The sequence below is a fragment of the Dermacentor silvarum genome, chromosome 11, assembly GCF_013339745.2.
Source record: "Dermacentor silvarum isolate Dsil-2018 chromosome 11, BIME_Dsil_1.4, whole genome shotgun sequence".
Lineage (NCBI taxonomy): Eukaryota > Metazoa > Arthropoda > Arachnida > Ixodida > Ixodidae > Dermacentor > Dermacentor silvarum.
The window spans coordinates 63681580-63708379 of NC_051164.1; the positions used below are offsets into that span (position 1 = coordinate 63681580).

General features: G+C 45.0%; 1 protein-coding gene across 8 annotated transcripts in view; it reads left to right on the plus strand.

Moving 5' to 3' along the window:
- Window positions 1-25774, plus strand: part of LOC119433364 (polypyrimidine tract-binding protein 1) — a 136668-nt gene extending 110894 nt beyond the window's left edge. For 4 of the 8 annotated variants that reach the window (XM_049658594.1, XM_049658595.1, XM_049658599.1 and 1 more), the window contains 9 exons: window positions 2738-2830; window positions 9291-9424; window positions 14124-14157; window positions 19166-19258; window positions 20416-20632; window positions 20985-21062; window positions 21700-21763; window positions 22146-23425; window positions 23470-25774. In XM_049658594.1, the coding sequence (XP_049514551.1) occupies window positions 2738-2830; window positions 9291-9424; window positions 14124-14157; window positions 19166-19258; window positions 20416-20632; window positions 20985-21062; window positions 21700-21763; window positions 22146-22214 (782 nt within the window). In that variant the 3' untranslated portion in view covers window positions 22215-23425; window positions 23470-25774. Of the gene's footprint in view, window positions 1-2737; window positions 2831-7759; window positions 7784-9290; window positions 9425-14123; window positions 14158-14211; window positions 15935-19165; window positions 19259-20415; window positions 20633-20984; window positions 21063-21699; window positions 21764-22145 lie in introns of those variants that run through there. The other 4 variants (XM_049658596.1, XM_037700528.2, XM_049658597.1 and 1 more) reach the window with 4 other exon arrangements.
- The last annotated feature ends 1026 nt before the right edge of the window (window positions 25775-26800 follow it).

Here is a 26800-nt window from a genome sequence, read left to right on the forward strand (position 1 = left end):
CTCTTTGCTCTAGGATGCATGCATTAATGAGCATTAACTGTGTGCTTTTAATTGTAGGCCAAATTTGAGTTCCGTGCATTTCATTAACTTCATTGTTCTGTACTTTTCCCTTTCTCATAATTGTAGGCACACTTTACACTAATCACACGAGAAGTTGGTCACTGGTGAAGCAAATGTGTAGCCTTTTCTGAGCATTTATGTGATAGTGAATTGCAGGTTGCAATGTTACAACCTTTAGTGCTATGCCTAAGACCAGCTGCTTCGCTATATTCCTGCAATGTCACATTGTGCTGCCTTTGTTTTGATTTGTTTGGCTTCCTTCGTGTTTGTTTTTGCTTGCAGTTATACTACTGTCCTGTTTTATTTTGGTATGTTCAATGCACATCAAGTGAGTAGGACAAAGTTCTAAGCCTGACTGGTCCATGGTGTACATGCATAGACCGCTTATAGCGTAAGTCGCCAGAGTTGTGAATATCTGCGCGGTAAGCGGTACTGCACTATAACCAAAACATTTTTCAATGGCTGCACACGTGCAAAACGGGAAGCTCGCCCTTGATAGGTTTGTACCCATAGACTATTAGGCATGCTATCATGCACGCGGTCTGAACTGACAGCAGCGCGTGTGAGGGGGAATTTGGTTTCTTGGGCGATCGGTCGTGATAACTACTGCGAATGCCTACCAAGTTTGTATGTGCGCGTAGGAATGGTGGAAGCTAGCATGGGACCAGCAGCGTTCCTAGCACTCTGCAGTGTAGAACAATCGGTGTGTCCAATGCTGAAGGTTTGGTGCAGAAGACTTGCACCTTTATTTTATCATCCATTAATCAACCTCTTACCACGAAGTTAGCTAATAGTTTATAAAAATATCGTTTTGAAAGAATTGTTTAGCAGTCTAAAGCAATTTAGGGCTTCTCTTTATAGTGTCCTTTTTTAGCTTTTCCTACCCAGTTTCTGCCTTGATGAATCAGTGTTATTCTATTGATTTAAGTCTTGTAGAAGAACTAGCTTTGTCCTACTCGCTTGTACATGCTGTGCTATTTTGTTGAGTATGTACATGTCCTTTGTCCCTTTGTTTGAGCACTGTGTGGTGGTACCCCAACTGATGTCATGGTTGAAGGGATGTGGGCTGTGGGAGTGGGTGGTGAAGTATGGCAGGAACCTCCGACGCTGCACTTCGTGCATTTGCTCGCACTTTGTGCATCTTGTTGATGGCCGAAACGAGATAGGTAATGTTGGGGAACGCTTTGACCGGCATAGTTTGGTTTTCCTCTAAACCACTTGTTTCGAGTTTTGAGGTTCGTCTTGGTAGATAATGCTCTTTCGTGCTCTTTTAAATGGGCTGCCAGCATATGTGGTTGTTGTAGGCAGGCACTAGCTGTTAGATTTAAAGAGCCTGCGAAATTCCTGTAAGGTTTGCCATATAGTTAGGTGCCTTAATGTGCACGGTAGGCCTGTAAGGTAGTGAAACTGAAGATGCATTTGTAGGGTGCTGTAGCATTTCGCTTTGACAGCAGTGCCAAACACCCGATCAAGTGGTGAAAAGCAAAATGGAAGGGATGTGGTGCAACGCCTCCAGTTGCTAATCACTATTCGAGAGTGTCCGAGATCTGAAAATGTCGGAAGTACACATTCTCCGCATGACACGGCACGTTTGCAGTTGAGACCAGAAGCGCAAACATTGCTAAGCTTCAGTTTGGCAAAGCTCAGTGTATGACAAAAATTATGTCGAAATCTACAGTAACATGGGAGTCTTGAAGTGATCATCAGGCAAGCGATGAAATACAGGTCTTTGTCATTTGGAATGTCGTTACGTTTTCCTTGCATCTCAAGTGACCGGTGTCGGCGACACTTAGTTGATAAATGAAATCATCATAGCACCTACTGAGCAGTGCAACATGCCTATAACAGCTAGAGGGGAACAATTTACTGCTAAAGCAAACAGTGCTAGAATTCCAGAATTTTGGGCAGATTGGTTGTGTCCATGAAAATAGTAGCTGCACAGGGTCGGAAGCGTATTTGTACAAGTGCAGCAGTTTTCTGGTCTATGCAGAGTCCACGGCACAAGCTATAAATAAAAGGAACTCTGCGGCGGCACTAGCGAGTTGGAACATGCACCCCTTTGTCTCGGTTCCCAACATTCTGGCCAAGAGTTCAGAGACCGTAATGCAAGGGATAGTTTTCGCTATATTCACTGCAGAATCGGTCCGATGGATGTGTGGTTCCATCTTTGCGACGGTCAAAAGTGCAAGGCGCAGGCCTTGTACTGGATTAGTCTAGTCCATCTACAGAGCAGAATCGTTGAGATGAAAAGTTGACTTTAGAGCTGAATTCAAAACTATTTACCTATGGAAAAAGAATAACCAGTGTCGGGCAGATTGGTTTGGTCTGACCTTGCAGGCTGTAGCCTTCAAGTTGTGAAGACTGACCCAATTTGTCCATCCCACTGGCTTGCTGTGCTTCCACCGAGCTTCTTAACAAGAGCAGTCCAAGGTTCCGAGAATACAAAGGCCTTCGAACCGGCTTTTTTTGTTTGTTTGTTTGGTTGGACACCAGCCCCTCCCACACCCCCTCTCCGCTCCACCGCCAGCACTATGGAATGAGGCAGTGCATGACACCATGTTGCAGTGCCCTCTCTTAGAGACTCAAGAGAGATATAGATAGATGCCATGGCCTCTCCTCACTGCCCCTTGCCCCCCTTCCTCTCTCCTCTTTTTGGAAATTGGCACGGGAACAAAAGGTTCGTTGGGTATACTGGCGTCCCCGTTTGCTGCCGCCGGCCCGGGCCTGACCTCCCCACTAACCGCTGCCTATGCCGCCAGCGCCACAGCAGGTAGGAGCTCTCCCCCAAACCTCCTCGCCTGCCTTGCTTCCCTCTCTTAGCACTGTCCCCTGTTTTGTTCTGTTTTGTTTTCTCTCTCTTCGTTCTGCTGCTTCTGCTGCTGCTCATTCTGCCAGGCTTTATTCAATCTCCACGTAATACGAGCACCACGCAGAACTCGTGGGTCGTGGCCGCAGATGGAGCTTACCACTTTCACAACTTTCATCTGGCCTGCATTTTTTCTATTGTTCCTCTAGACTGGGCTCAAAAGCGTGCGTGCTTTCATTGTGTGTGTGTGTTTAGGTTTCAGCCGGCACTGAACTTTGTAGTTCCTTGGGAAAGAAGCGAAACACATAGGCTGGTGCTCGACATGATGTGCTGCTTGTTCGGGAGCAGAAGCCAGTGACTTCGTTTTCTTTCCAGTCATGACCATGTGCCCTTCACGGCTGCTAGGTCAGAATGGATGGGATTCCCATCTTCTGGTGTGGCCGGCATGTGATGTTCTGTTGGTCGAAATCCACAGAAAGATTGGAGTTATCAGCCGTGGCCAAACCAGGGATGCCTCTTGCTGGAGCCAACATTCCGACAAGCTGACGTGTTGACGAAGAAGTCCTTGCCAAAGGCAAGACTTGTCCTGGTGATGGTTGTCGGAAGGCAGGCCCAGCTTGAGACATCCCTTGTTCAACTGTCATTAGCATGGTGCCATTTGTTATTCAGGGTGTCTACCAACCGGGAAAACAGGGAATATTCAGGAAATACTAAGGGAAAACTCGGGGAATTTGTGCCTCTATCAGGGAAAATTACTTAAAATAGCTGTAATTTTTATTGAAAGGAATTGAAAGTTGGGGTAATGGAGGGAGGGAGGGGAGGCGACGTGACGTTTAGCTGCGGCACCAAATGTGTATTTGTATAAAACTGTTGTGAGGCGAGAAGGTGGTAAAGACTTCGGACGCTGCTCGACAAGTGTCCCGTTCTGATCTCGTTGAAAACCTCCGAGCCGCCCCCAGAGGCACCGGCAAGAGTCGCCATCGCCGTGGAACGCGGGCAAAACGCCAACGGCGTCGACAAAAGTTCTGCGCGTTGCTGATCCTGCTGCATGTCCAAGTTTATACAGCTGATAAAACTACTATCCTTACTGCGTATATCTCTATACTAATTTGCTATTGCAATTGATGCTTTGCCTTTCGGGTGAAACTGCGACATTTTATTTAACATGCTTACTAAATGTGACAGCATCAGGCAACATGGTGTCAGCCCATCTTGATGTAAAAGAAAGTTCCGTTTCACTCAGGGAATTTAGCAAAATCACACGGGGAGAACCTGGAAAACTCAAGGAATCTGAAAATGTCAACTTGGTAGACACCCTGTTATTGTACAATAGTGTTAATTGGCAAAGTGCTGCTCCGCTCCGTAAGGAAAGCTTGACAAAAGCAGCAGTGAGCTTGTTCACAGAGCAGCCGGTGCTTTGATGTACTACCTGGTCAGTAGGTGCCAGTGTGCAGGGAATGAAACATGCCTTTGGGTAAAACTGTGTCATCTCCATGTCATGTGGGATGGACTTCCTCGGGAGAAATACTGTCGCATCACACTTCCTTAGAGAAGAAAGCCTTCTGGAATGTTGGGTACAAACTGTTGAACAGGCGCACAATGTTGCCAACTGTTTTAGGGAACGTTAAAACCGTTTCGCGCACATTCCAGAATAAGTTCCATGTGTTCACCATCTCAACTCTCACTGCTTCCTGCTTTTTGTTCAGTGCAGTTTTCTTTATCTCTTACCATTTTTATTGAGAATGATCAGTGTGCTCAAAGAAACAAACTTCTATGCATGAATGAGCGAAGGGCATTGCATAACTTATATTCCGTTTCATACTTGGCAAGCAATGCTGTGGAAGTTGAAGTAATGTGGTCATGGGGAGGTCACTTCGTGCATTCCACTGTGCAGTCATCTTTTTTTTTTTTCTTTATCTGCAACGTTTTTTATGAAATGGAAGCCGGGGTCTAGTTGTTTAATCATTTTTTTTTTTCTGAAATGAGTTTGTATGTTATAACTACAGTAGTCTCTCGATAAATGGAACTTCAAGGACCGAAAAAGTTAGTTCCATTTAACAGGAGTTCCATTTACTGAGAGAGATGTGCAAAAGTGCAGATTTATGTGCGTACACTCTTAATACCATTTTATGGAATTCTAAGCACTAGAAGGTGAATGTACCTGATAGTTTTTCAGAAAGCAAGAAAACTGCAAGAGGTTTTGGCACAGCACAACAATTCAATTTGACAACAATTTGTCACTGTGCACTAAAAAATGCACCAATTTTGCTTTGTTTGAGTCCTTGGAACTGCATCTTTAGGATCGTTTTTTCCATGACACTTAATCTTTGGACAAACATGTCAGATCCTGGTTCCTTCTGAAAAATTTTTTTGAGATACTGCACAGCTGATTCTGCTCCTTGAGGTGTGGTAGGCTCCACGGTAGCTATCCCTTCAGATTCCTCTTCCGGCTCACTTTCCTCTTCATCACACACCTCAGCAACAATGCTCTCCACCGTGTTCTCGGGGCAAGTCACAACATCACTGTTGATGTGTACGTACTCATCAAAGTCCAGATGGATTTCCTTCAAAACACACTGCTCTACCACCTCCTGCCTCTCAAGGGCATCTTCACTGTCACATTCAGGCAAATCGTGCAAATCGGATGTCTGGTCACGTGAAAAAAATCCTGCATTGCTAAAGCAATTTGCTGTAGTACTATTAGCAGTCAGCTGCCTCCAGGCATCGGCAATAAGGTGAATGGCGCCAAGAATGTCCACCTTATATTCCTTATTCTGGTTCATACACACCAGCATCCTCTGCAGGAGACCCTTGCGGAAGCGGGCTTTCAGGGCTTGAATAATTCCCTGATCCATGGGCTGCAACAGTGCCGTGGTGTTGGCCGGGAGAAACTCCAACTGAATAGACTTCAGTCCTGTTACAGTCCCATGTCCAGGGCAGTTAACAAGGAAAAGTACTTTCCTCTCCTGCCGCGAAAATTGTGCATCCTTGGTGTGCAGCCATTTGCTGAAGAGGGCTTGCTTCATCCACGCTTTTGAGTTCGACTTGTAAGTCACGGGCATATTAGTTATGCCCTTAAAACAGCGAGGATTTTTGGATTTGTCAATCACAAGCAGCTTCATCTTTCTTTACTCAGTTTTCCACCTGTGCATTTCTCACTTTTGGAGGTGCTAGATTTTGTTGGCAGGAGCTTTAAAACAAGCACTGTTTCATCTACGCTGTAGACGTCATCGTCCTTGAATTGACGCATGATCTCCGGAAGGCGCCCTGCACGCCAGTCGCGACACGCTGTCGCATCAGCTGCTGCGGCTTCTCCTGCAATGGTGGGGAAAACGAGGCCGTTTCTGTCTTTAAACCTTGTCAGCCAGCCCTCACTGCACAAGAAGTCTGTTATCCCGAGTTGAAGGACAAACTCTTCTGCCTTGGTACGGATTAGTGGTCCGTTGATGGGAATGTTCTGGCTCCGGGCTCTCCTAAGCCACAACATTTAACACTTCTCCAGTCCTTTGTGGTCGCCTTGTCGCAGACGCTTCCTCTGGGGCCCGAATCGCGAACTTTCGAAGGCATCCTGTAGCTTCTCCTTGTCGTGCAGGATCCTCGTTAAGCTGCTTTTCGGGACGCCGTGCTTCGTAGTGAGCACCGACTTCGTGTAAGAGCCGCTTTCGAAGTCGAGAATAATTTCCATCTTCTAACGCGCATGGTGTGCACGCTTCTGTGCCGCCATTGAAACAACAGATGCCAGGCCTCAACTTCGCGAGCGCTTGCAAGCCAACAATGTTGGAAGATGCCAACGCGGCAATGAAGCACGAATGGCACCATGACGACACGAACGAGGCGGCGGGGGCCGAGCCCTGTAACCTCGATGACTTGAACCAAGACCGAATGACTAGAACAAGAACTGCGCATTCGTTGTGCTAACACGGCTGACTATCAACGAGGTGAGGCTTACGACTAAAAACAAGAAACAGCCGGAACCAGGAAAAAAACTGATGCTCATGGCAATGGGTCTGCCAGGAAGTTTAATTTTCGGTTCCGGTTTACACGGTGACGCGGAAATGTTAGTTCCGATTACCGAAAGTTTTTTTTACATTATTTGAGTAAAAAACCAACCAAATTAAAGGCGACTGTTCCGTTTAAGTGGCAATTCCGTTTAAGCGATTTCCATTTATCGAGATTCTACTGTACATACATAACTTGCAGACACAAGGTTGTGTCAAATTGCACATTATTTGTGCACCTTTGTGCTTCTAGCACATGACATACTATGCTCCGGTTGTGAGCACAAGTGATGTGCTGTGGTCGCTGGTTGTGGAAATGGGTCACTCCGCATGTTCACCGGCACGTAGGTTCAGATCTGCGATGCCTTCCATGTAATGATTGTCACACATTGGGACTTCACATAACTTCGAATTCCATGATTGATGTATACCTTTATCTTTCTTTGATAAGTGATGCACTATTTATGCACGCACACACGAAGAGGGAAACGCTCTCTGATGTGCGTCCGCTGATGTGTGTCACAACACAAACGAGCGGGCAACACGTTTCGTTTCCCTTTTCTTGTTTCCGTGTCTGCAAGCCCAACTTACTTCTAACATGATTCGTAGTGTTGCCTGCTGTGTATGAAATGGAATATAGTTCACTGTGTATTTTAACGCAAAGTAGATGCGGGTGTTGTTTCAAGGTGCCGGGTATTCATGGCAGTGTCTTGTCTGCCGTTTATGTGTGCTTCTGTGGCAGTAGCAGCTGCTCACTTTGGACGATGTGGCGCCGTGGCTCGTGAAGTTGTTCCTCTGGCTCACGCTCTGTCATGTGTTCTTCTTCCTCCTCTCCTCTTCTCTTCCTGCCTGCTTCCTCAACCATTTTAATGCTGCCTTTTAAACATTGCCACAGGAGATCAGTTTGACAAGAAGCAGGGTAGGTGGCTCTGCTGTCTCTTATAGTTCCTCGTAGAAAGCGCACTTTCTTGTGTGTCACGCTCGCCTCGTGTCACTCATCGGAGCCCGGATTGCTTTTCTGGAAGTGACTTGATGTCTTAGCATCTTTTCGTGGTTGCTGTTGCGCTTAGTATCGGTACCTGTATTTCTGATGTAGGAAAGTTGGCACTTTTAACCAGATGCATATTTATTGCAGGGATAAAGTAAGCAGAATTCTTCGGTGCCTCTTTATGCAGTTGTTCAAAAACATAACTCCTAACAAATTGAACCCGTTTTACTTTTTTTGCTTTCACATCTGGGCTTGGTTGTGAGGGTGACGTGCTTGGATAGTGCAATGTGCTGCCGTACATATTTGCAATAAATGACTTTGGATACAATTAGTTTATTTAGTTGATGCATTTCTGGTTGAGATTTCCTTTAAAGGTGAAGTTAGGTTCGGTGTACTGCTCAGCCTCAACTCAACTGTTGAGGTCACATTCACAATTACCTCAGAAATAAAAAAAAGCAGTCTTTCAGAAGAGGTTATATGTTTTGAAAATGTTATGAAGGAAGAAATGGCAAGCTGTGGTGCAGGCATTCCATTCTCATTTTTGGAATGTAAACTGTGGCAACACAGGTAAAGAGAAAAGTAAGTTAGGCTTTGAGGATGAAACATTTTCTTCACTGTTCTCGCCCGTCTCATTTCTTGACTGCTGCTTTGTAAGATGTCCTGCTCCAGCATTTTCAGTGTTAATGTCTTGTCATTTTTGTGTGTGTGAATTGGTGGTTGCTAAGAATTTGTCATTTGCGAGTATTGTCAGCTATTATGGAATCCTTGTGGAGTCGTGGTGCGCCCACCTGCTTAACATGGTGTAGCTTAGCTAAATTGGCAGGGACTATTTTGTCAATTGCATGTTGAACGTTTTCGAGCTTGTTGTTTTGTTCAAGCCTTGCTGCCTCCTCTGAAACCTCCTGGTTAAATATTAAATATCTGGCTGAACAATGGACCGTACCATAATGCACCTTACATTGTGCGGTTTGACTTGCTGCCAGGCCACACTTTGTCACATTTTATTTGAGTAAAACAAGACTTCCAAATGTGAAAACAAGCAGAACCTTGCATGGACATTGCATGTGCCTTTGTAGCCAGTAGTAAAGAAGAGAGTGCAGCGTCATTGTCGCAGCAATAGGAATAAATGCACCTTGCATAGTGCTGGACTTCCATTGCAATCGTGTTTAATTAATGATTAGAATTGTGGCCTTTCTGCAATGAAATCATTGCATTACTAGGTGCACTGCTTGTTGTGAAATTGCAGCCTTTGAGTGTGCCTCACTGCTGCGTAATGGTGCATCTTTTGGCCGAGGACACATGCAAGATTTACGAAGAGCAAAGTAGCCCCTTGTTCCAGCCGCTGGCAGCTTTTTTTCCTCGCACGTCTTTTGCGCAACTGCTGGACAGTCAACTAGGGATTCGTAGTTGACGTGTGTGGTGTTTGACGGCTGTGCAGGGCTGCCCCTGGGTGGCTTTGCCCTGTCACCGTCATCCCCGGCTGCGGCCACAGCTCTCGGCATGGCCGGCATCCGGCTCCCAGGACAGCCCACCACCAGCTGCGTGCTTTTGGTGTCCAACCTCAATGAACAGGTACGCCTCTCGCTTTTCACATCTCGAAGTGATGTTCCTCTTTGGCTAGCATCTTTTTTTTTTTTTTTCTCGGTGTGGCAGTGGGCATTCTGCCGTTCTGCTTGGGCTGTCCTCACCTCCCCCTGCATGCTGCATTGCTTTCGCTTTTCTTTTCTTTGTCTGTTGCCTCTTCAGCTACGGTTGGGATAAAGTGCAGTAGTTGCCTGTTGCCAAACGCGTGCAGTTGTGTACTGTTCGTGCTGTTCAGGAGTTGCCCCCACAATGGGAAAGAAAACATTCTTGTGTGATGAAGAGTTGTAATTTTGATCAGTGATTCGGCCAGAGCATGAACAGAGCCAAGCATGCTATTGCGGTGATCAGTGAAAAGCCTCGGAATGGTCATCTGGTAATAAAGGAAAAGAAGGCAGAGCGTGGTGACTGTGAAGGTGTGGATGCCAAGTTGTCATTGTACTGCAGTGATTGTAGACAAGTGTTCTATGCTGTGTTCTTTTGTGTATGACGTTTCTGTAGTTAGTGTTAGGTGCGAAGATCTACGTCTACAAGAGCATGATCTACCATCAGCATATCAAACAATAAAAATCTTACTGGAACACCTGTTGTAACCTCGTGGAACAGGTTCTTAAACATGGTGTGGATGCAAATGCACATTGTAAAGCATGAACTTCAGTCTTTGATATAAACGCAGGTGAAGCTGGAAGCACGATGATGCAACCTAGCCACTTTCAGTTTGTTCGCACTTGAGTTTATGCCTTTGTGTCACACATTTAACAGAACAGTCCGTCTCTACGTGCTACCCAGCAAATTGAACAACTCTCTCCAGCCGTTCTGATGTCAGCCATATTATGCCTGTCTGTCCTCTTGGTTGCCTTAACCTTGCAGGTCTTGTCAACTGTAGCTGTTAGTCGCGTCAGCACAAGCAAACAGGACAATTTTACAGGGACTAGACAGCAAGTATCGTTCTTGATTGGAAGGGTGGCCATGATTGGAATTAGTTGCACATTAAGCTGTTATGCCGCCGCGTGTCATTAATAAACTCCGGCACACCTCACCTGCATAAATGAAAAGCATTCTCACCGTCTTGCCTTCACTTGTAAGTGTTCTCCTGAGCGCACACGCACACACATTTCCCACAGATTCTGTACTTCACCGATATCCAAGACTGAAGAGTACTTGTTTCTCAAGTGCAACTTTCAGCCTCCTGGTGTTTGTTCCTTATTTTAAGTTTTCTTGTGCACATTTTTTTTCTTTCTCATTTTGCTGTTTTAACTTTTAACTCATGAGCCAACTTAGCTGTTTCTCTTTGCCTATCGCGGTTTCGTACTTCCCTGCTTTTCTGCTGTTTCATATTTCTTTTCCATTTCAGAGAGCACCTTCATTTAATTTTTTTTTTCTTGCACTTTTGTTGTGACTTCAGCTGCACCCACCCCTGCTTTATTTGTTGTCTGTCTGGTTTTTCTTGTTACTTTTTTTTCTTACAAGTTTTCCAGTCTCAAAGGGTTTCTTTTGGCCTTTTGTCGCATTCAAAATGGAAATACCTGTTATATCCAATATTTGTTATTGGAGTTCATGCCAGTGCTAGAGAAAGAAGAGATGATGATCATATTATTTAACAGAAATGAAAGTATGACTCCTCTTTTGTGCTAGCAAAGCATCTTGTGCACTGTTTAGTTAATGAGGGTACATATTCGGAGAAAGACAACACAAGCCATTCTTGTTTGTCCTCTCCTGTGCATGTGCGTCAATTTGCACATCCCTCTTCTAATAGCTGTTTCGCCAGCTGACCCAACAAAAAATATACCCCTCCGTTTATATGCAACCACGCGATTGGCTTGAGATGTGGGTTTGCATTCTGATGTGTGCATTCCTGCATACTAATAAGTGAGTGTGTAAAACTCCGACTCTGTTAATGCGCAGTTAGTAAAAGTCATCAAAGCCTTGCTGTCTGCTTTAGAATGCGTTGTGCAGGTCTTTTAGGTATGCCTGAAATTTGCAGTAGTGAAAAGCAAGCTAATTTTGTAAATGTTCACAAAACGTAGGTGTTTGAAAGGCTAGGATTGTTCTGCATATGAAGGCTATTGGGAAATGTATGCATAAAATATATACAACACGCTTCAGTTCCTGCATATGTGCAGTCTTATAAACTACAAAGTAAAGCACCATATTGCTCTTCGCACCTTCTTTAAGGTATAGTTTCTGTGTGTGAATAAGTAGTGTAAGTATAGTTAAGCAGAGGCTTTTCACTACTTTAGCTCACTTTTGTCAGTCATTGTGGACGGCTAGAGAGCATGTAGCTGTGTTGAATGTCTGGGCTTACCGCACCAAGGTGACTGGCGCACAGGTTACCCTGCACCATGGAGGAAGATGCACAGGATCGCTGACCTATATATCTTGCATTGCATTTGGCGAGGGGACATAAATGTCTTGGCGATGGATGCTGCCTAACTGTCCTTGGCACTTTCTCCCATGTGCCTTTGTGATTGTGATTCTCTCGCCTCTCCGTCTCGTGACATGTCAGTGCTGAAATTTCGTGCAGATGAGGCAGGCAGTAAAGAGTAAGCCTTGTTGGGTCATGCCAGCATGGTGAAAAATGAGCTCATGCTGTTGTGCACTTTGACCATTACAACTTTAATTGTACAAAGCTCAGGTCAGGCACAAAGCTGGCAGTAGGTGGAGACTCTGACGGTCTGCCAAAGCCTTGTGTTATCCGAGGTCTGAGTAAGGTGTTAAGAGCATGTTTGTGCGCTTGAAAGAACACAGTGGTGGAGAGCACCCTGCTGCATGGCGGCAGTTTGATGGCACTGGCATGTTTCACCACCTCCAGTATGTTGAGCCAGGAACCTAGGGTTAACATAGTATTACTGCTTGTTGCTGGGCAAGTTGGTTATGGTGTAAAAGATGTCAAAGAGAAGGGACTGTACAGGAAATAGCACCAGTCAGTTATCCTTCACAATGTTTCACGTCTTTTACACCATAACAAACATAGGGCCAAAGTGATGCAAAGGTTCCTTTTGCTAGATTCTGTTCTCTTCTTATCACTCACCGTTCACAGCTGGCCACTTCCGGGAGTTAATGTGGGCGAAGCGCTGCTTAGACCACTGCCAAAGCGAGAAAGGAAATAGCATTGGAGTTGTAGAATCGTTGCATTATCCTGGCCTAGCATTGCCCAGCATCTAGGGGAAGTCGGCACTCATGATTGCGTGAGTATGAAGCGACACCTACGCGAGAACCCGCAGTGCCTAATGATGGGCCTAATTAATCGAATTGTCTATTTTACTGAGTCGGCGCTCCTGTCTATCTTGCTCTGTGCCCTCTGATCTCCCCGAGGTGCTTGCCCTAGCATTGTGAAGCGCCCCTCACTCCTAGCTGTCCTAGCTCTTCTGCTGCACGATGTGCCGCCTAGTTGCACTTTTTTTGGCCGCATGCTTTCAATTCACTGCAGCTCGTGCTATCTGCCACTGCCCACTCGCTGCTGCTGTTGTTTGTCGTTAATTGTTTGCCTCAGTTCAGTTTTTCTCCTTTTTCTTTTGTGCTGAGCGTTTGTTTGGTTTATATGCCTTTTTCCAGTTTTTGACCTGTTGTTTTGTTTCTTTTTTTTTTCTCTCCAACCTTTCTTTTGGCTCTCGCTTCTTTCTCTAATACTGTCTCTCTGCTGTCTCTCTCTCACTGTATCTCTCTCTCTCTTTCTCTGTCTCTTGACCCCGTCCCCTTCTCCCTTTACACCATCCACTATCTTCTGTCCGCACCCTGCCCTTCCCTCTCGTCCCTCCCTTCCTACACGATTAACAAAACAATGATTAATACAAACTCAACTGCCTTCATGTATTTCTAACCCCCCCCCCCCTTTTGTGTGCTGACCCTTCCACTAACGCTTTTGCGACATACTTGCCAATTCTCAACATCTGTGTACCTGTGATCTGTTTTTCATTTTAATTTCTCTCGTGCATCCTGTCATCATATTTGGCTGTGTTCCTCTGGCATTACTTTTCTCTTTAAATTTTTTTTGCTTATTTCTTGCATATTATGGACATTTCTTTGCTATTTCTACTATTCTCTTCCTTTGCTTGTTTAAAATTTTGTTTTATAACTGCTCTTTAATCCTGCACCTCGTTTTTTTTTTTTTTTCTCCTTACCTCCCCCCCCCCCCCTCTTTCGTAACATACCTCTTTGCTGCTTCCTTATCTGCTTTTGCACATTTGTTGTGCTGGAAACATTTGTTTATTTTCATTTTTTTTTTGTTCTTCCTTTTAAATCACTGTTATTGTCCCTCGTACCTTGCACTTGTGTCCATACCTCCCACCCTTTACCTGGTGTCCAAACCCACCTCGTACTAAAACTAAATCCCTGCCTGTACTGTTCACATCACTAACCTCTTCATCGCATGCACGTCATTTCCTCATTCCCGCTCTCTCTTCTTTCTCTCTCTCTTTCTCCATCTACCCCCTTTCTCTCTCTGTCCTGTTTAAAAAAAAAAAAAAAAACAAACTGCCATACAAACTGAAAACCACGGCTGCTGCCGCCGCCGCCTCCTGTGGCTGTCATGCGGATGCGCGCTTCTCTTGTGGTGGGACACTGGCCCGACCCACCGACCACCAACCAACCAACCACCAACCCTCCCTTCGTCCGTGGGTGCCCTCTGGCCGCACACACCCTCTTCTGCTGGGGCCTGCCTCTTCTCATCCTCCTCCTCCTCGTTTTTTAGATGGTCACGCCCGACGCTCTCTTTACCCTTTTTGGTACGTTCTCATTTTTTAATTTCCTTCTCGTTAAGCCTTTGTTTATTTTCTCAGCAGCCCACAGATGCTCTTACTTTTTTTTTTTTTTCTTTGTTCTGTGCTCACTGCCTCCCACTGTTCTTATTATTTAAATTTTATTTTTCTCTGATTTTAATTTCTCATACGCTTTTTTTTCTCCCCTCTGTGCAATTTTACAATGCCATTGAGTGTTCTAGCCAATGTGTGTGCATTCTAGCGTTCTGTTTTAGAGGAGTAACGGGACGGAAACACGAACCGAGCCAGAGGTCGCTAATTTGATGTCCAGCCATGGTGGCTGCTTTGTGACCGAAGTGGAATGCATAACCGCCAGTGTACAGTACTTTGCAGACGTATTAAAGGACATCAAATGGTCAAAACTAATGCCGATAGCTCCGCTACAATGTCCCCCCTCAGCCCGGTTACGCACCTATGGTACGTTCAAATCTACACGTTAAATTTTAAAAACTTTAACGCAAATAGCTGCACTTGCTCTAGTGTTTCGTGACGGCATGCTCCAAGTGTACCAGAACAATCTCCTATCACGTCGCACCTCTCGGCGGTGAAAAGTACAGCATTCGCAGGCCCGTGTCACAGTGCGAAGGCTTCTAACCAACATATCAGAGCCACAAAAAGCCTCGTTGAGTGCCCCGTCGCAAGATGTCCCCACCGCCTCTGTCCGCTGCTCCGTCTCGATATTCCGCTGAAACAGTAAATGCTAAAACATGCTAGAACTCTCTGGTGTCTGTGCTGGACTGACTTCACACACACTTTGCACGCACACACATGTGCCTGTGGCTGGTTTGCATAGGTTTTGTTCTGGGTTGTGACCGTTTCTTTATCTCACGAGTTGCTTATCTTGTCTTGTAATGTTCCTTATCCTGTTTTCTTTACAAGTTAAAGGGGCCCTGCAACGCTTCAAGTCCACCATTCTTGCTCTACACCTTTTTGCATGTGAAACAGCTAAGAGCAAGAGAAATAATAATTGATAATGCACTCATGCTCTATTTATCAGTCACAGAAACTTCAGATTCTGAGCAAAATTGCAGCTACCCTCAACTCGAGTTTTTGTGGCTCTGGATACCGCATTTCACTCTCCCACGACATAGAGCTGCAGCTGCTCCGTAGCAGCAGGGCACTGAAGTCAAGTTTTAGAATTCGGCATGCCATGATTGCCAAGTTTGCTCGGCTGGACGGCGTTACTGTGACATTCGAGATTGGGCTGTGCACGGTTTAATCTCGTAAGCCATGGCGTCACTTTGGTTACAACAGCTACCATGAGGTGAACTTTGGCGTATCAAGTGCCTGGCATGTTGATTGCTACAGCCTATGCATAAATTAAAATTGCTGTTACAACGTAACGCCGTAGTTATTTCGCAGTGATTGTGATCTTGGGGGAATATCAAATTGTGCATTGTCTTTAACCAATGAACACAGTGCTGCACAAGATTGTCACGTCCTGCACACGAAGTGCACGATGTCACCGCATCATGATGAATGCTGTCGGTGCCGCCTGACAGGTCTTCTCGGGAGCGTTGCAGGGCCCTTTAGCTGTCTTATTTTCAAGACTTTGTTCTCAGTGCTGTGTGTGTGTGCTCTCTTGTGTGTGCTGTCACCTGACTTGTGTTACAGTTTCTGCTACTGGTTGCAGACGGAAGCTCTTTTCTTTTCTTCTGTTTCATGCAGTTGCATCTTTGTTTACTTTTTCTGCAGGTGGCATGTTTCTCGGTGCATACAGGCTGCTTTTTTTTTTTTTTTTTTTGGCCAGTAGATTCCTGTGCCATCTTAGACATCTTAGCCAACCACCACAAACATAGCTGTCTGCTGAAGCCTTTGTGTGTATTGCAAGTAGTAGCGACAGGAGCAATAGTTTATGTAGTGCCTGATGTACCATTACAAAAAGACTGGGCCTGTTGTGAGGATCTTGTAATAAACATTTTGTGTGATGGCACACAGCGCAACAAAGAGAACTGCATGTTTAACTCCGATTCAAAAACATTTATTCAGGGAAAGATGCATGTGTAGTCTTTTATTGGGTTAGCCTCTGGTAAGGGCTATTGCCAGATGATAGTGATGTAGTTGTTACCAACCTCATCATGATGTGGGGGCCGACTGTGCATGCATTGCCTTTCTGTGGAACTAGTAGATGTGCTGCGATAGCAGTGTAATATACTTTCATCACGTATCACTCTTAAGCAGCGAGTAAGTTCAGGATGCAGTAAAGAATTAGGGCATTTTAGAGCACTCCACATCGCCAGCACCTGATCAACACTAAATGCGCTTTTTGTGCCTCAGTGGCATGTTTTCCAAAGCCTAACAGCATCGAAACAAACAGGCATTCGCAATAATGACAGAACATTGCTAATACATTTTTGTCAGCATGAGACGAGGCTAGACAAAGGCTGATACCATTTATTTCCTGTATGTAATGGTGGAAAGCAAGTAGCAAGAGTGAATTTGGATTGTAGTGGGTAGCCTGCAGGCTGCCACCTTGTTAACGCAATTCTGTGGTCATCTTAACAGGTGGTAGCTGCCACATTAGTCCGCAGCATAAGGTACACATGCACACAGGGTATCTCACAGTAAAGTACCACAGTAGGATATCATGTACAACACAGTGTTAAAACTGTCGAAAAGAAAAATTAAGTTGCATGCACCGATTTCTGAACTCCACTGCTTATGTCTGTAGAAAGTGCTTTCTTAAGTGTGACTCATTGGTACTGAATTCAAAAGAAAAAACGGCATACAGTGGTTATTGTATTTGGGTCACAGTATGCAACAAGGTTACTAACAGTTGCGAGATCTACCCACTCAAGTGAAAGGTAGTCAAGGCAAAACTGACGAGGTTAGTTCTCTGTGAACAACTGGCTGCATAAGGCAGATGGTGCTGATAGTTTACAGCGGATATCTTCATACCCGTTTCCAGCTTCAGTGGTTTTCTGGCCTCCATCAGAGCCTGTAACACTGTCTGAGGCACCTTTGCAGTTCTTCTATACTTCTCATTATCTGTGTACATCCCTCCTTCCCCAGGAAAAGTTGTCACCATGTACCACGCAGTTAAGGAAGTAACTTGCACAGTAAATAAATTTCTAATTTTCTGGACTGTCCAGTTGTGTCTATGGCACTTCGCAATGTACTAGGTCTGGTTATGTAACTCATGGTCCCTTCACTGCTTTTTTTTTTTTTTTTTTTTCTGCCAAGTTATGCAGGATAGAGTAGTTGTAACAACCTCGTGTCTTCTGTCTGTAAACACATGTCGCTTAGTGATGCTCTTTTCAGCTGCTCATTTGGTTTGGCTTGCACTTTCCACTAACAAATTGCTGCAAACTGCAGAAAATGCTGGTGAAATGGCACATTTATAAACGGGTGAAATCATTAGTAACCCCAGGGTGGCAATCTCAAGCGCTCACTTTTGCAAGATCTTGCACGACTCGGCACCGAACTTATTTGTAGTATATGCAGGGTGCACAGCCGAAGGCATTTTTGGCACTGCAGCAGAAACGCCGTTAGCCACATACGTACGCTGTTGCATCCAGAGCAGAGTCGGACATAATCTCGCGAAAGTGATCGTCCGAGAATAAACCACCCCTGGCTGTAAAGAATTGGCGTCAGTTTTCCTTCACCGCCAGCTACTGTCAATGTAGATCCGCAACTGGAGTGCGGCTTGAAAACGTTGCGCACACACTTTAAAAGCACTGCACATTCTGGCAGCAGTAAAAGCAGAACTACTCAAGCTAGCAGTGACAACCAGTCAATAGTTTACTTAATTTCTAAATGTTTTAATGACAGCATTGCACAGATGCTAGGGTTATAAATCTTGCCCGATAACTGGCTCCCTTGGTCGCAAAGCAAGCTTTTGTTGCAGTTATAGTACCATTCTGTGGCTGCCTTTTCAGCAAGTGTGAACAACTTGGTGGCCTCCTGAAAAACTGTGCATGGTGACACCCTCATCTTTCCGAGCTCTTGCATTGACCATCGCAGCTCTCACCTGGGACAAGTGTGTGTTAGGCCATATTCAATAGCGATTGTGAGCTTGTCTGGTAGTATAGTATCGCATGAGTGTGCCTCTGTCAATCATGATAGTCAAAAAATCGTGAACATATATGTTCTTCATATGCTAGCTAGCGTATGCAGCACCCTCGTCGGGTGTTGTAAATTTGTTGAAGTTGTTGGTCCGCGACACCATCAACTTTACGTAGGGCAAGTGCAAACACGTATGAGTGCTGTATGAAAAAAGTTCCCAGCTCGTGAAAATAGCATATTTGGCTGATGAAACAGCAGACACCTCCGTCATCTGCTCTTCCAGTCACTCTTTTGGTGCTAGGTTAAAGGAATGCCATTATGGTGGTGCAAGTATAAAGTACTCCAGCTTTGTATTTTTGTGTCAATTAAGCCTTTCAATTGCAAATGAAGCACCCCGTTGGTGGTGTTTGCAGCATTATTTGGTGGTGTTACAAGGGGAGATAGAGAACCCTATTTTTGCTCATAATTTTTGCTCCTGTAAGGGGTCTCTCCAAGATGGGGATTGTAATTGGGGCTCATAATTGCATGCTACAATATTCAAATCGTTACAAAAGCAATTCGGCGCCATTATTGGCAGAAAGTGAAATATGGCTCTACAGCAATGCACTGTGGTGCAGTTAAGCTGCATCTGATGTTAGAATTTCCGTATAACCTGCGCTGTCACTTGATACCCGATTTCTCGGTGCAGGTTGTATGCACGAGAATATTGTGAAACTCCACAGTCATTGTATTATAAATTTGGGTGCAATCTTTCTGCCTTTTGCTCCGCCTTCAGCTGCTTCTGTTCCTGGTGTTGCAGTAAGGGAAGGTTCCCGAGTCTTGCAGAGTGGCCATTTCTTTTTTTTTTTTTTTTTTTCGTAGTAAGCATTCAGAGATGCATAAAGGCTGTAGCACTGCACTTTTCAGTGCGTGCTTGATGACGTGTGCCTGCCAATTTTTTTTCTCCCCTTTTCTCCGAACCTTTGAATAGGTGTGTATGGCGACGTGATCAGGGTGAAGATCCTCTTCAACAAGAAGGATAGCGCGCTCATTCAGATGGCCGAACCACAGCAAGCACAGCTGGGTGAGAACGTTTTTCTAACTTTTTTTTTTTTCCCTCACGTCCAGTGCTTCATTATCTTGTTGCCACTGTGGCCTCTGGTTTTGCTCTTGTATCGTTTGCATAAATTGACATTTGTGCTGTAACAGACATCTTTTACATGTCATTACAGTCAACGACTGATTTTCGTGGAACCGCCACATACCCCAATTTGGGGCATGAAGCGGTTCGGACACTATTTCAGAGCTATTTCGGACGTGCCTGCAGCGATTTGAGCTTTTGGTGCAGTAAAGTAAAGGGCATGCACTCATTTTTGGGATGTTTTTGTAGCCCCTAGAGAGTCTGAAAAGTTGGATGTTGACTGTACATGGAAGTGCGACATGTAAACACCCAGTAGCTTGTTTCTAAGCATGAAGTAATGCCATGTGTACGTTTCCAAGTCTGAATTAAGCCACTGTTACCAATGTTCTCAGTTGCACGTTAACCGGAAACGAAATAACGCGTTGGAGCAGTCTTGAACTGGTTTGCGTGTGAATTTATGCTGATAGTGCCTTCATGACATTATTTCCTGTGTAGAGTTAAACCACCTCATTAGCCCATACCAAGAAAGATAATGATAAAGTATGTGGCTAGATGGTAGGTAAACAAGTTGGGGCTAACAGAACGTATTCTTTCCTATCTGTTCTTGCCAATACGTAATGCCGGCATAATTTTGGCTTCAAGCTTAGTGTGAGCCCTATGCCATCTTTGGCAACCGGATAAGTAGCAGCATGGAATCATGCTAGCGAGTTAATACTTGAGAAACGTGTTCTACTTTCTGATTTTTTATTCACATTTTGTTTGTCCGTGACAGTACATCTGCTTACATAGAAAGGTGTAGCAGTAATTACAATATGGAGATAAAGTGCCGGCCAAAGCTTCGATTTCATGGAATGTGAAGAAATCCTGCTACTTTTGCCTGCTACCGCGAAGGCACTCTAGGCACATTGTTTAGCTGGGCTTGGATTGGTCTTTAGTGGTGCGACTCAACTGGATTCGTCAGACACGGCGTGGCTGTGACCTGCGGCTCTTCCTGACCTGTGACATGCTTAGCAGTGGGCTAACTGTGCTTTTGAGAAGTTTCTTTTTTGAGCGTGGCTCATGACTTTTCTTCGCTAATTGCTTTTTCTCTCCGGTGGCAGCCATGAGCCACCTGGACAAGCTCAAGGTGTACGGGAAGCCCATCCGGGTGACGCCATCCAAACATCACATAGTGCAACTGCCCAAGGATGGGCAGCCAGACGCTGGCCTCACCAAGGACTACATCAACTCGCCCCTGCACCGTTTCAAGAAGCCTGGCTCCAAGAACTACCAGAACATCTACCCACCCTCGGCCACCCTCCACCTCTCCAACATCCCGTAAGCCCATTGATTCACTTGAATGGGGACACCAAGCTTATTGCACCACTTGCATTGGTGCTGTGGGGCACCTTCTTGTCTATATATTGAGTGAATGTGTAGCTGTATTACATTTTGAAGTAGTCCCAAGTTTGGCAAATCGGTTCTGTGGAAGCTTGCAAGGGGGAGGAAGGTTCATGAAAGAAAAGGTTTTAGCTTCCTTTTTAGCTTCGTTCTAGTGAAGTGAATGACAGTTTCCCCTTTCACAGTCTCAAGTTAGTTTCTATACGGCCACCCTATTCTGCTTTATTGATGACATGTAATGTTCGAGGACCAGCATAGCATCATGGCTCTCCCTCGTTTTGCTTTGCAGGCCAACGGTCTCTGAAGAGCAGATACGGGAGGCATTCACGCAAACCGGCGGCACAGTGGTGGCATTCAAGTTCTTCCCGTAAGTTGTCTCCACCTACTCTTTATCCTTCTTTCTCTCAATCTTTTTTTATGAGAAAGTGTCCCAGAGTTCACTTGTTCTTGCGGGCTGGATTATCCCTGTAGAACTGCTGTGACACTGACACTTGCGTGTGTGTGTGTGTTCTTTATTTTTTTTATTTTTTTTCACGTGTCGCTCTCTTTTTTGTGGCTGGGATTTAGTATTTAGTAGCCCCAACAGGTGTGCACACCTGCTAAAGGAGAAGGTGCATAGCCAGTGTCTGGCTACTCGGCGTAGCATGTTAAAGGGGGACGATGCATAGAACTTATTTAGCTACCACGTAATGGTTGTTCTCTTATCGGCTGGATGCATCTTGAGTTAACCTCTGTGGTCTTCTCAGTTGCACCGTTTGAAATCACTTTCACCTTGTGTGTCACTTTCACCTTGTGTGGTTCAGAAATCAAAAAGCTCCTTTTTTTTTGCCATTTCATGCTGTGCTGGATGTTAAGCGCTTTCTTTTTGTTGCTTGTGGTGTTGTTGCTAACAAATATCCTACTGCGATTTGTTTAGTGACCACAGTGCAGCTTGTTTAATTGCACTATTAGAGCTATACTTGAAATAGAGGTGTTTGATTTTTTTTTTTTTTTTTTTTTTACAGGAAAGACAGAAAGATGGCACTTATCCAGATGGGCTCTGTCGAAGAGGCTGTCACGGCACTCATCGTAAGTTTACTTTACTGCTTTTTATGTTGTGACCAGCGTATTATGTTAACGTTTGATATGTTGCCATTCTGTAATGTTCTCACATCTTACGTTGCGCTTGAATCAATGTGGTTCTGCTGTACATTGAGATCCATGATGTCACACTGATGCACTAGCACTAGGATTTCAGCATGGAATTGAAAACAATGGAACTTTTGAACTGGAATGGAAAAAATAGAATCAACCTATTATTGCGAAAATAGTGTTCAAAGAGTACTTTGTCTGAACAGATTTCGTGTTTCTTTTTTGTGTTCTTTAGCGGGTTTGAGCACTCTACTTGGCTGTTCCGCAGTGTTCGTGCATTTCACGTTTGCTCATTTCTAACTTGCCTCTTGCCTTCCAGAAAATGCACAACTACCAGCTGAGCGATTCCAATCACCTGCGGGTCTCCTTCTCCAAGTCGACAATCTGAGTAGGCCCTGTCCAAGCCTCTCCTCCTTTAGCGCCTTCTCGGAGCTTACACAACTGGTGGAAGAGGGTGGACGGGTCTTGTGACGGAAGAGGCCGAGACTGCTGAGAGAGCAGCAACAGCAAAGTGGGACCCAAAAAAAGAAGAAAAGAAAAAATGTGCGACAGAAGGCACAGCAAACATTGCCATGGCACGTGGAGCAAGGCATCGTCCCGTTTCAAAAGGACCACAGTGCACGCGCGCGATGCTGCGAGGCACGCATCTGTTGTGACATCCTGCGCAGGATGTCAAAACGCGGCAGGGTAATCTGCACAGGGAGGGGGTCAAATTTTACGTTTAAACTTTTTTTCTTTTTGTCTTTTCAATTTGAGAAGTGGTGGCTGCACCTCATCTGTATGTCAAAAAGGCTGAGCCTGACTTTTTCAAAAGAAGTGTTGCGTGTGCCGAAGATGAGGCATTTTTTGTGTTTCCTGTGGAACGGTGCTGCACCTCCACTGCCTTTAGTTTTGCCCCTCTTTTTTTTTTAACTCTTATTGAGACGTGTGCATTGTTATTAAGAGTAGTCTGCGGCGGGTCTGCAGGCTGCCTCCCCCCCATCCCGCTTTTTTTTTTTTCCTTCGTTTTCCTGCGTTTGGATTGAAATCACAAGCAGCAACATGAGTGATGAGTCCTCTCGGCATCCATCCTTCCTACACCCCTTTTCATTGCCTTTCTCAACATGTTGAGAGGTCATCTAGAAAACCATGCACCTAAATATCAGCCTGGCTGAGTCTCTTATCCCTGCTCCACTTGGTGGTTTTGAGTTATCTTTTTTGTGGCTCCACGCCAGTTTCAGCGCGTTTTACAGTTGCAACGCCCGTGTGTAGAAGGAGTGTGCAGTTCACCGATTTGTTTGTAAGTCGGTGTGTGCAGTGTGCAAGACGGACACCTCTGGAAGGGTACCAATTGCGCCTTGTGGTTTGACATCTTAAAAAGGAATAACAGGGTCTGCCAGTGGGACAATGGAAATGGCAAATGCCTGTCGGTGTATTCGTCCCATGTTGCCTGCACTGTTGTTCCATTTCTGAGGTCATAAACAGAGCAGGGACATAGCAGGGTCATTTTTATTTGGGCCCCATGCAGATCAGCGTCTTTATTGTGGCTAGCGAAGTGTGTGTCGAGCTTGCAGAAGTCTTTTACCAAAATAGACTGGCAGTACCGTGACTTGTGGAAAGGTGGCGCTTGCATCACATGTGGCTGTGTTTTTTCATCGTAGCAGATTGGCGTGTTAGCAGCAGTAGACGCATAAATGATTGCACGCCTGTTAATGGAGCTGGACTGATTGAAGAGACACTTTGAATGTCTCTCCTGGACCGACCTGCACACTGCGCACACATGGTGTGCAAATGCTAAGCCTTTGTTTTGCTTGTCATCTGGGTTTCCAGTGCTGTGGGAGGGTGGGGGTACCTTAGTATCAACTGTTCTCATCGACAAACCTGCTGTCACTCATGTGCTTTTTCGAAACCTGAGGGCTCTAGCTGGGTCTAGACGGTGGTGTAGCTTTAAGCTGTAATACAAACATCAGATAGTGCAGAGAGCCAAGCTCTTGGCATGCACCTATTTTTATACCGTGCCTTTGTTCATCATCCTCGAGAACACTGCTGAGCAATGTGCTGGCAAGATAACCCCTTTGGGAAGTTTTGCCTATAGCGAGAGCTCGTCCCCCCCCACCCCTCATTTTGTTTGCCATCGCCCACCCCAGCAGCACTGAAAACGGGGGACCAATGTTAGCCCGACATTGGGACACCTCATGACCGGTCCACCATGGGGTTATGCTGGCTCGCCGTTACGAAATGCACTGGGTTGTCCAATATTGGAATTGCAATGGCAGCCTCACTTCTGGCTCAACTCGAGCACTGGTGCTGGTGTCACATGTGCGAACTGGCAATGCGTGCTCTTAACACTTTTTTTTTTCTTACCCTAAAACGGGACATTTCCACCTCCCTGCTTTCTCGTTTATCCTACCCATTAAATGCACTGTTTTTAGTTTAACACCTTTGTTTTCATTTTTATTTTTATGTTTGTGTAGTGCAGGGAAAAAGCCGTTGCTGTTGCTGTGTGGTCTTGCGCAGAGTCTTTGCCATGTTGCCGAGCTTTGTCACTGTTTACTACATTACCTTAGCACATAATTCTCTCTCTCTGTAGTGTATTATCTATGTTTAGCCAAGATAAGGGACCTGTAAAGGCCTTGCCATCGTCCCGGCTTGCTCGGTTTCGTTATTACTCTACATCTACCGAGCTCTTTATTTTCTGTTTTCCTGCAATGTGCAGTTTCACAGCCTATGTACGAGAAGAGCTTGGTTGCAGGTTTACTAGCCTCTCGCTTTGTCTGCAACTGATTTGTGGTCTGTGGTTCATTGTTTTTTTTTCCCCTCTATCTTATGCCTTTGATATGTTGCACCTTTTCTTTGCCACTGGGCTTTAAACTTTGGGTGCCTTCTGACTATCTTCTGTTCAGTATTTTGACTATTTTATTGTTTCCTCTGCTGTGTACGCTGTGGCTTAACTTTTTCCTTTGCCTGGGGACCAACCCATAGGTCGCATGGCTTTCACTTTTGCCTGTGCTTTATGTTCCTTTCTTTTTTTTCTAATGTAATAAAGCTCCACTCCTCCATGCTCGCCCTGTTTTCTTGCACCCCAAAGCCCTCTGTATACCACACACATTTCAACCTAGTTCTAAATGTTTCCACAAGCTCTGCTGCCCGTTCTCCCTGTCATTTTTCAGGCGTTACAGTGCTTCTGTGGCCCAGCTGTGTAGTCCGGTCCAACATATCAGCGTTAATTGAAATGTTAAGGTGCTCGTGGGTGGTCCAGCCTAATGAGGCATGGCCTTTGAGAACCTAAATGGAAAGGCTGTGTGTGTAGCTTTCGGTCAATGAATCAAGTTATACAATTGGCCCAGGGCACGATTTTTGGCTCTGTTGTGAGGAGTAACCATTATGTCGGCCGTTCTCATTGCGTTCAAGAAAGCCCGCCACGTTTTGTCTGGCCTGTTCTTTCAGTTCGAAGCACGCAAGAGCAACGGCTTTACTCCAAATGGCAGGAGTTTTCTAGCATTCCAAGTTTTCCCGTTTTATCCCCGCTGTGCGTTTTTTTTTCTACCACTTTTTGGAGGGTTTGGAATTGGTTCCTCCTCTAGGTTGACCCCCACCTAGCACATATTTTTGTGAACATCTCTTTCATATGTAGCTTGCTTCCTGAAGTGTTTACAATTTTTTATTCCCTCTTTTTAGTGTCTTTGGTGGTTGTGTTACCATAATAATCTGCCTCTGTTACTGTTTCACACTCGCTACAACACTCTCCCCCTCCCTAAAGCCACTGTGGCCCAGGCAGATCTGACTTGAACAAAGTAACATCCCCCCCACACACACATAATTTTTTTTTTATATTGTATCATCATGTTTTTGGCCATTCAGCATCATGCCCTCCTGTTGGAGAGTACTGGGAGGATTCATGTGTTTATTTTTTATAGAAGTGAAAAAGCGAGTATTTTGGTGAATAAACATGTTGATTTCTTCTTTTTATGAGGTACAGCAAAATCTTCCTATTCTTTTTTGAAAAACCTGCACTTTACTCTTATTTGATCTTTCCCCCTTTATGCCGTGGAGCTTCGGCAATCGTGCACTTTGGTGAAGAGCTTACAGTTTGCTCCAGGGATGAGAGCATGTGTTGGGAACTGCTATAACTGCACGAGCATTGTTGCACATTGAAATTTTTATCAATGGAGGAACCTTTGCAGAGTTATTTCTGAGGCACCCACATGTATTGTCGGTGCGCCGAAATTCGCTGGGTAGTTTAAGGACATAGCACTGAGCAAAAATTGATGCACTAATTACAACTTCACGCAAATTGTGCCCAGTCAGTGACCGCAGTCTCGGGCTCTCACGGGTGCATGCATTTATACAACACATTATTGACCATACTAGAGTGAGCTGCAGAAATCATTTGGATTTTTGCAAACGTGTTCCAATTGTTCGTTAAAGCGTACGGTTTTCACCAATGCCTTTGACTGAAAGGACAGTGTGGTTGCCGTAGACAGAAGCAGTGTAAGGGCTCAGTGAATTTGATGGGTCTGCATTGTAAAAGCTTGCTGTGCACATGTGCATAGCGTACTTCTTGATAGCTTAGTCGGTGTGCAACATCGTAGTCTTTCCCCGTAAAGCATGCATACACTGCATGCTTCACGTATAATGGAATACCTTACGTCACTTGCTCAGCTGTGTGCACTTTCTTTTGTTGTCTGTACCTTTGAGAATTCTGTGGGAACCTTTTTGTACAAATTGCTAGTTTCTTCAATAGATGAGCCATAAAAGGAGCAGTCTAAGAGATTGGAAGATTCACAGCCCTCTTATTTAATTAAGCTGTTTTAAAATGTGTCGTGCTTAATGCAATATTACTCTGTGAGCTGTTATGATTCTTGAAGTACTAGTTTCTGTTCTGCTGGACAATGCACGCAGTCTTTTGGAGACTTTAGTGCGCACAGTCTGTCTTATTCTCTGTTCTTGCATCTTATTTGCAGTAGAGTTTCCCACATAAGCCTACTGTGGGGC